Raw genomic sequence first — 10623 nt, 5'->3', positions numbered from 1 at the left:
AAAACGTAAATTAAAAAAAAAAGAACCACAAAAATACGTCTCATTCGAAAATAATAATAATTTAAAAAGCAGAAATTAGCATTTGCCACAAAATTTAAAAATAAATAAAACACATGAAAAACTATTTTTGAAAAATAAAAACAAATTAATGTATACAAATAAAAATAAAAATAAAAATGACAAAAATGTAAATTAAAAAAAAAAAAGAAACCACAAAAACATGGCTCATCCGAAAAAAAAAAATTTAAAAATAGAAATTAGCATTTGCAACGTAATTTAAAAATAAATAAAACACATGAAAAGTCATTTTTAAAAAATAAAAACAAATTAATGTATACAAATAAAAATAAAAATGGCAAAAAACGTAAATTAAAAAAAAGAATCACAAAAATACACCTCATCCAAAAAAAAAATTAAAAATAGAAATTAGCATTTGCCACGTAATTTAAAAATAAATAAAACACATGAAAAATCATTTTTGAAAAATAAAAACAAATTAATGTATACAAAAAAAACTAAAAATAACAAAAACATAAATTAAAAAAAAAAAGAATTCCAATTGAATACGTCTCATCCAAAAAAAAAAAAGAAAAAAGAGTACAATGACACTTACCTGGAGGTAGGAGCCGCTTTTCAGCCTCAGACTAAAATAGTCAAAAAAGTCAAAAAGTCAACCCACTTCCCAAACGATATCAAAATATCACATCTAAACTATAATTATTTCATTTTTTTCTCTCACAAAAATCAAAAAAATCAAAAAATTTATCTAAAATGAGACTTTTTAGTCTCAAACTAAAATAATTAAAAAACCAAAAAACAATACATATTCCAAACGAATCTATAATCTAAAAAATAATGGGCCCCAAAAGAGTACTTCACTTGTTTTAAGCTTGCGCTCCTAATTAATATAATTTGCTTTGTACTATTTACCTACTCAAACAAGTTTCAATAGTAAGAAGAATTAATCATAACTAGTATTGCCAAAAAATAATTATAAATTAATAATAAATTTTATAAACATTAATATTATAAGTTTTACTATGAATATATAATTTAAAAAAATATATATATTGAAATGTAATTGTCCCAATAAAAAACCACGACACACAAATTTACGTGTAATTGTCTATATTCACATTACACTATTTTTATTGTATTAAAAATAAGAGTTAATTATCAAAAAGTCCTGTTTATATATTTGGTGGTAGCTTAGGTCCTGTCAAAAAGTTTTTGAACCAATAAGTACCATTTATAGATAAAAAGACGTTTTGCCTTTTAATCCCAAAACTGATAATGTTCTCAATTTCAAAACTGAAAATATTCTCAATTTCAAATAGAGAATGATTTCAATATATAATTATCAAAATTAAAAAATTTCTGTTTAGCTTCTGAGAAAAGTATGGGATAGAAAAGAAAGATAATTCTGTGAATATTCTAAGAAATTTGTAATTATCAATTTTGAGAAATTTTTCAATTTTTTTATGATTAAAATTGAGAATATTATAAACTGAGAAGGTTCTCAATTTTAAAAAACTCTCTCTCTCTCTCTGCAAAAACAGGCTTGCCTCACATTCTACAAATCACAAAAACACAATTCTACATCACCATTGATGATCTAATTCATTATCATCACAAACAAAACCAAATTCTTAGTGACTGTCAGTGATATCTTTAAGTGGCTTTTGAACCTCCCTTATAGCTTTATTGTCAATAGGCAAAGCATAGCTCAACAACACTCTCGGATCCTGGCTTGGCGGCCTTGAGATCAACCTCGACAAATTTGAGAGGTGGATATGCTTGAACAGAATGATGAAATAGAAAAATTTGAGACAACATTTACATATAATTTAATACAGCATGCAAATATATGTATATGTATGTGTTGCATACAAGCTAGACAGAGAGAGAGAGAGAAGAGAATACAATTGAATTGTTATTTGGAACCCTAGCACACTGACATCTAGAAAACAACCTCACCGAACAGATCGAAGTAAGCGCCGAACCGATAAATGAACTCGCCGACGACGGGCGATTGAACCCGCCGTTGCTTCTTCACAGTCGGTGACCACGACAGTCACGAAGAAAACGAAGAGAGAGAGAGAGAGAGAGAGAGAGAGAGAGAGAGAAAAGAAGTGTGGTTTTGTGTTCCACCGTGAAGTTCAGCGGCAGTGACGGTTGTACTGAGAAGGAAGGGGGTTTGGATGGGTAAATTGGTCTATTAAAAATTAAGGGACTTAAAGGAGCAAATAATTTTATATAGGACCTAATGGAGTATAAGTTCACAAAATGGGACTTGTATGTAAATGCCCTTTAAAATAATGAAGCTTTTAAAACACGACAACATATACGTGTGCGAGCTCGCCTAATATGTTGTATCAATAAATTAGAAAAAAGATTGAGAGTTTTAAATTAAGAGTTCTAATAGTTTTAATTAGTGTGTGAGTTTTATGTGATGTGATGTATTGACTTTTTTTATTTTTTATTTTTCACATTATTAGTACTCTTTTAGAACTTTCAAATTAAAGGGATATATCATTTCCACAATAAATTATTATGATATCTTTAAAAGGTTTTTAGTTTAAAACTTTTAATTTTAAGATTTTATAAGGCAAATGACATATAACATTTTTATAGTAGTTGGGATTTCTCAATATTTTCACAGAGAAATGTTGGCACAGAGAAATTTATTTTCACAGAAAAAATTCAACTCGTCACATAAATATTATTGTGTGATATTAACTAATAAAAAAAATATATTCGATTTCTTCTACTATCAAAAGTTAAAAAAGACATGTTTCACTAATTTTTTCATCTTTAAATTGCGTTTGGATCATAAATCATCTTTTTTTGTTGTTTATTTATTGTTGTCATCGTCAAGATTATAGAATATTAGTTTGTTAGTAAAGTTATATTACAATTAAAGGGGCCACATCTATTCCATTAACCTGAATCCTTGACATTTTTCTTACCGCACACTAAAATATAATTACAAGACTACTAGGCCAAACCCAATGCATGGTAAGATATATAGCATTAATGAGCTACGCAAATCAATATGTTACATGTATAGGTTATTAAAGGTGTATGTAGATCCGATTGGTTCTTTCAAAATAAATCAAGAATCAAATCGTAAGAACCAATTTTAGAAAAATTCAAACCATTAAATTGTAAAACCGGACCATAGAAACAGATTTAGTTTTGCGGTTGTAGGAATTTTATATAATAATAAATATGATATTATTTTATGTTAGTAAATAAATTAATAATAATTAATTTGGTTAAGTTGGTTAGAGTTTATCAATTTTATAATAAGGGTTAGTGATCAAATCTTATAAAAGATTTTTACATTTTAATTTTTACGTATAAAAATATTAAAAATAAATAAATAAATAAATATGTCAAGGATCGGTTTGGTTTGAAATTGTAATCAAAGTCTTGGAATCAGGAACTAAATCGATTTGAACAGTTCCATCATTTTTAGAATTAGAACCAAAACTAATAAAAATCAAACCCAACCAAATCAACAGTTTAAACTGAATTAGATCGATTTATAGATTCCACCATTTTTTTTTTTTTGTACATCCCTATATGTTATGTATATATATATATATATATTTGTATATCCTAGCATTAGGTGTAAATGTGATGCATTTGTATTTTTACATTTCAACTTTCAATTCTTTTTTTTAAAGTAAACTTTTAAAATATTTTAATATCTTTTTTTACCTTTTAGATCTACTTAATTTATATATACTTAAAAAACAAACATTTGTAAAAAATATTTTAAAAAGTCAATAAATACAAAAATATCTTTAAAAAATCAATAATATAAAAAAATATTTAAAAAGTACTGATTTTTTTTCTTTTTTTTTTTGTATGTGATTTTTTAAAGATTTTCACAAATTTTTTTTTTAGGTGTTTTTAATTGAGTGAATTTAAAAAGCAAAAAATTGATTAAAAATTTAAAAACGTTCACTAAAAAAAAAAATACAAACTACAAATTTTAAAAAATATTTTTGAACATTTCGAATCAAACAATCAAAAAGTCACAACAAAAAAAATCAACTCTTCTTTTTATTTTTTTACATATCTTTTTATAAAAAATTAAAAAATCAACCAAAATAATTCTTTTTGAAAAATCCTCTGAAAATTACTTCCCTTAAAGGCGTTTTATGCATGCGGAATTGGTCTCCATTGATTGACGACAACGGTTTTTTCCATTTGTACCATTTTATAATTTAACGAGTTAAAGTGATGACTCTCAATAATTTAACACGTTTTCATGTAAATAACTCTTCTTTCTATTGCATACAATACATTGCAAACATATCACTATTATTTAGAACTAAACTATCCCCTCGCTCTAGTTGAATAGATCATTATGATCTTGAAAGAAATTACAAATAATTAATTCTAGATAGATCATAATAATCTTAAATGAGATTACAAAGTGAACTCTCCCGTTACTCTAGTTGAATATATCATTAAAATCTTAAAAAAAAATTACAGACTAGACTATCATTATTGAATAGATCCGATTAGAACCACTCATCTAGATTAATAAATTATTATAATGTGATAAATTTGTAGAGGCCTAGTAACTTATACATACTCAACACTAATTACATTGCGTTACCTAATAGACTAGTCAATTCTTGAGAGAGTATAGATGTGCTTGAATCTTCTATATCAATTTCTATATTTTCTTAATAAATTATTATTTTTATAACATTTTTAACTGACACGTGAGATTAAAAATAAAATTTAATTAAATTTGATCACATAATCATTATTGCAAAAGGCAATGCTACAAATTACTTGACTCATTTATATTCATAACTCCTTACAAATATGCGTTGGGGCTCCTGTAGATATACTGTAGGTGCTAAGGGGTAATATTCTCTGGCGGATATGTTGGAATAGCCTATCTGCATATCTATTTTTTTGAATAAAAAAAAAAACTCCTTACAAATATATTTTATAATTATAAAAATACTATTAACAAATAATTTTGTATGATTTATTTATTTATTTTGGGTATAAAATCACTATGTTAACATTTTTGTCCTTTTTGCATAAGTCATAGAGTCAATGCATATTTTTTCCGCACGAATATTCAATGAAAGTGACAAATTAATCTCATGACAGAGCGAGAGAGAAAGAGAGAGAGGAGTTAGCGTTGCCATTTTGGGCCGTTTACTTTCTCTCTCAGATTTTCCCGGGAAAATTCCAGCAGCAATTGGTCGGCAACACGTGGCGAATCCTCATTCGTCTTGTTGCGCTGGTACACGCTTTTACGCGTGTGGTGCCTTTGCAATTCCGCAATGTGAAACTCAATTATACACACGCATATATATACATAATATAACTATTGATTCTTTCTTTGGGATAGTTTATTGGGAGACAAAGAAGATTCTTGGTTTTCTATGGTGAGAAAAAAAAGTTATATCAATCTATATATACGACTACAAACTTGTGCTTTGAATTGGGACTTTCAAAACTCGCTTGATTTCATTTCTGACTTTTTATTATAGCCAAGAACTCCAAAAGCCTAGGCTAGAACTTCTGGTTTCTGGGTAGGCTCTTTAATTTTTTTTTTTTTTTTTTTTTTTTCCCGTCTCTTTATTCATTTGGGTCTGTTCTATGTATCAATTTGTCAACTGGGTTTATGTCTATATATATGTATATGTACTACAGTGAGTGCTAAAGAAACTATGGTTGGTCCAATTTAGTCATTTTTTGAAGATATTAACATTGGAATGATTTGGGTTTGATCAATATATGAACCTGTCAACTGGGTATATGTCTATTTCTGTATATGTATTCAATGTTAGATAAACTATTGTTGGTCTAATTTAGTCATTTTATTGAAGATATTAGTACTTGAATGTCATTGAAATTGTATTTCCTTTGGTAGTCCTGGATTTCTTTCTGTTAATTCATTTGGGTCTGTTTAAAATATGAAATTGACAGCTGGGTAATATGTCTGTGTGTGTGTCTATGTATACAATGTTAGATAAACTAATTTAGTCATTTTCTTGAAGATATAAGACTGATATGCAAATTCTATTGCCTGTGGTAGTCCTTGATTTCTTTCTGTTAATTAATTTGAGTCTCTTCTATTTATGAACTTGTCAACTGTGTATATGTGCATATATGTCTAACGTTAGAGGAACTATGGTTGGTCTAGTTTTTGTTTTTTTTAAGATACTATTATTAGAACAACATGTCAAGTGAAATTAAACTTCATTTTCTTTCCACAGTTGGAGGATCTTCATATTTAGGTCTGATGGCGGTTAAGACAAATGGGTTCGTTGCACCCGATGAATTGATGAAGCTACTATTAACGTTGTCTTCAAATTGGGGGGATAAGATTGATACAAATATGTTAAAAGTGGCACACTTGAGTGGTGCCATGACTAATGAGGTTTACCAGATAAGCTGGCCTACACAGATGGAAAACGATAATAGAACGGTTCTAGTTCGGATTTATGGCGAAGGAGTAGAGCGTTTCTTTAACCGAGATGAGGAAATTCAGACATTTGAGAACATATCAAAGTATGGTCAAGGGCCTCGACTTCTTGGACGGTTCTCAGAAGGGCGAGTGGAAGAGTTCATTCATGCTAGGGTATGCAAGAATTTGATTAAATGCAACATATTATCTCATTTTCATTTTTAATTTAGTTTTCTTTTTTCTATATATGGTCTAAAGTTAAATTAAGTGAAAGTTTGCTATATTCATTATCTATGATACCTTGTATTTTTTATTTTTTGTGTTATGTTTCATACCATTTAATCAAATAAAAAGATTTCATAGCATCTTTGGAAGTAGATTAACCACACAAACTGAACTAAAACACAAAAGAGTTGGACTAAATATACTGATTTGAGTCTTTTACTATCTTGTTTTTAATTTTTCAGACACTATCAGCTGGTGATCTTCGCGACCCTGAAATATCTGCTTTAGTAGCAGCTAAGTTGAGGGAGTTCAATAATCTTGATATGCCTGGTCCTAAGAAAGTGGTTCTCTGGGACAGAATGAGGTACCTAGCTAAAGTTATTGTTTGGTTTGGTTTTCTGTTTAAAAAAAGAACCCATCTCTTAAGAAACCCCAAAAAGTTAGTTCTCAAAAACTGTTTTTACACAAAGATGATAACAGAGAAAACGAAAACACGGTCAAAGGGGAAGCAATAGCAGATTTAAGCATAAAATGGACTCATTATTTTCTTCCTCAGAAACTGGGTTGGTGAGGCCAAAAGTTTGTGTTCCTCTGAAAACACAAAGGAATTTGGCATTGATACTTTGGAGGAGGAGATTTGCATACTGGAAAAGGAGTTGTCGCGGGACTACCAAGAGATTGGGTTTTGTCATAATGACTTGCAATACGGTAACATAATGATGGAGGAAGAGACGAGATCAATCACTATAATTGTAAGTTTTCTGCTCCATTTTTGGTTATCTATTGTAGAAAGTTTTCAGCACATATTCTTTGTTTCCAATTGATTTCTTGACATTCTATTCCAATGAAAATAGTTTTCGCAGTGTGCCAAAACAAGTTTTTAATGCTTTTCAAAAAATTGAGAACAAAAAATGAAAATGCAACCAAACATGCTAATGGTTTTGTAAATCACCAGGGTAAATTAATTTTATGCATTTTTCTGTTTATTGAGCTAAAAGCTTAGTTGCACTCTAGATTTAACATTTTCCATGTACCGGTGTTTACTTTCATATTAAAGAAAATTAGTCTCTATGCCTCCAATTTGATTTTTTTTCTTTCAAGGTTTTGGAAACAGAAAATTGTTCAAACAATTTTGCAGAATTTTAAAATGTTCCATTTCACATTCAACTAATACTAGTAGTGCACACAACCCGTCTTTTTGAAGAAACATGCTCAAATAACATTCATCCAAATGAACATTTGCCTTTATTTATTTGTTGCTTTTACAGGATTACGAGTATGCCAGTTACAATCCTGTTGCCTATGACCTTGCAAATCACTTCTGTGAGATGGCAGCAAACTATCATACTGAGACACCTCACGTATTAAACTACAGTGTGTACCCGGGTAAGCAATTTTTGGGTTGTTCATAGTGTCTAATTGCCTTAACTTTCACCTCTCTCCCTCTTCCCTTGTCTAGTATGTCAAGTTAGATAGCACCAGTTTCTTTTAACTGATTAGGTTGATTTTCATAATCAACAGGTCTAGAGGAGCGTCAAAGATTTGCACGAACATATCTTAGTTCAGCAGGTTAGTTAATTACTTTACGTTTTTGTTTGGAAATTATGTAGCTGTGCCACTTGCACGAAAATATAACACACAAAAAAAATAAAAAAATCAAAGAATAGAGACAAGAGGGGGGTTCAATACATGGGACTCACACATGTGGGGCCGCCGCCTTGTCTCTCGTCTGTGGACCTTTCTGTGTTCCGTTTTGTATTAGTAGATGATTTTCGGGATATTATGAGAGACAACTATATTTTGTTTTCAGAAATACGGTGTCTATGTTAAACTGTTTAAAAACTCTAGAAGTCAAGAGTACAACAATAGATTTTTGTTCAAGGTTAGGCTTCCTTTTCTCCTCAACACATGCATTACTCAAACTTGACCATTTCTCAACTTCGCCATTTAGATTCAAGGTTGTCAAAATCAGGATCTTACCTAATATCAGAGTCTTGTGGTGTGGATCAAGTATTGTAAGATCCTACCTTCTACTTAAAAAAATAAAAAAAAAATGAAATCAAAAATCTATGTATACTGATTTTACACCCATTTGGATAATTGAGTAATCCAGGCACGATCTTATGATCTGGGTTGCGATTTTGATAAGCATGGTGTTTGCATTCCAATGACCTTTAAGCAACAAATATCCAAAAAGAGGAAAGAAAAGTCTTCTATTCTTGTCCACGCAATGCAGTCTTGAATTTCTTGTTTGGCTTTAAGTGTAAAGTGTAAACCTAATACATACATATCGTTGTTGACCCGGAATAGCCTACCCAAGTGACTTTTAAGACAACATAAATTCAAAGAGGAATTGTTAAATTTCACAGTATGCTTTTCAACCCTTGCTTGCCCTGAATTTCTTGTTTGCTTTCTTGGACAACAGTGCGGTGACAATCATAATAATGAGAATTTGTTGAACTTTGTTAAATTGATTAGTTTATACATCCACATCAAGTGGTATGCAATTCTGTATATTTTGTTGAATTGATTGAAAGCAACTCTTGAGAGAAAGAGAGAGAGATTTCCTCTTCCTCTTCTTCTTTTTGTTTTTTTTTTTTTGGGTGGTATTATGGAACCATCTTTTGGTCTTATTATCTTAATATATGAGTGGGTTCGTTTATGTACCTAAAGTTTTCATCAATATATGCAGGGAATCAACCTAGTGACTCTGAAGTAGAACAGCTTGTGGATGATGCAGAGAAGTACACCCTTGCAAACCATCTGTTTTGGGGTTTATGGGGAATAATCTCGGTAAGTGTCAGTGCTTTTGGTAGACTGGGATTTTCTGTCCTGATCTCTCCTATCCCCTTGTCTCAAAGCCTCTCTCTGCCACACAATTATGCCAGAGAGACACATTGGATGGTAGATGTTGGACGGCCAGTGTAAAAAAATAAATAAATTAAAATAACAAAGAGAGAGAAATAAAGAGCTACAAAAATCCTAACAATTTGAATATTCTCAACTCCATTTATTCTCAATATCAAAAGTGTCTCCAATAACAAGGATCCCAACATTTAGAGGCCAACTAAAAAGGAAACAAAATAATAAAATCCAAAATAACTAAAATTACATAATAGCTCCTTAAATTAAAATGTCCTAAAATCAAGCTTAAATAAATTGATTTTGATTCTTCCAGTCACACCTCACATAAATGCAATGAGTGGTGGGTCTGATGTGATCTCAATCATTGATAGAGAGGTGCCTTGAGACAGGAACACAGGAAATTCAGATAGAGAACACTTCGCTTATGGAGATGGCGATTGGGCTTAAACATATACTAATCATTTTTTGGGGGGGGGATATGCAGAGCTATGTGAACCATATTGATTTCGATTACATGGAGTATGCAAGGCAGAGGTTTCAACAGTACTGGTTGAGGAAGCGTCAACTCTTGGGCACCTCAAGAGCCTTAACTAATGATGGTGTAAATGGTTCTATGTAATTTGCAAATTGTAATGATTTAGATACAAATGTAATCATCATTATTATTGCTATTATTATTGTTGGTGATCATGATATTCAAATTGTATTAATGTGATGTTGTGCCTTTAGAGAAAGGAGTGGTGTTTGTTCTCCATCCATTTTGAAGAAAAAAAAGAAAAAGAAAAGGGAATTACATAAATAAAATGAATGGTGTTCATCAAGATTGTTCTGATTCAATGCTCTCAAAAGAAAAGAGGGAAAATCACATCTTAAAAAAGAGGGGACTCAAACATTGGCAATGATTGTGTGCTTAAAGCAGTGCTGCTGGCCTACCAACTTGGTATCAGCTTGTGTCATTAAACAGTAAACAAACTCAACGGTTCTAATAGTTGACTCTCTCTCTCTCTCTCTCTCTCTCTTTGCACAATCTTGTCATGTCAACAATTATAACACACCAATTTTTCTAACAATAATGCTAG

At 30.3% G+C, this 10623-nt stretch overlaps 1 protein-coding gene across 4 annotated transcripts; it reads left to right on the top strand.

Moving 5' to 3' along the window:
- The first annotated feature begins 5121 nt into the window (after window positions 1-5121).
- LOC114305617 (putative choline kinase 3) lies at window positions 5122-10237 on the top strand. Of its 4 annotated transcripts, XM_082874410.1 has the most exons (9): window positions 5351-5429; window positions 5535-5576; window positions 6264-6628; window positions 6922-7043; window positions 7236-7431; window positions 7948-8065; window positions 8201-8248; window positions 9372-9472; window positions 10029-10237. In XM_082874410.1, exons 3-9 carry the CDS (start codon window positions 6290-6292, stop codon window positions 10161-10163), a joined length of 1059 nt encoding a protein of 352 aa, XP_082730536.1. In that variant the 5' UTR covers window positions 5351-5429; window positions 5535-5576; window positions 6264-6289; the 3' UTR covers window positions 10164-10237. The 4 variants fall into 4 exon arrangements, with proteins under 4 accessions (XP_082730535.1, XP_082730534.1, XP_082730536.1 ...); XM_082874409.1 differs by lacking the exon at window positions 5535-5576 and having other exon boundaries at window positions 5122-5429; XM_082874408.1 differs by having other exon boundaries at window positions 5342-5576.
- Window positions 10238-10623: the final 386 nt, after the last annotated feature.

Source organism: Camellia sinensis, chromosome 6 (assembly GCF_055761805.1).
Source record: "Camellia sinensis isolate YWXY chromosome 6, ASM5576180v1, whole genome shotgun sequence".
NCBI lineage: Eukaryota > Viridiplantae > Streptophyta > Magnoliopsida > Ericales > Theaceae > Camellia > Camellia sinensis.
This window is presented reverse-complemented; position numbering and strand designations above follow the sequence as displayed.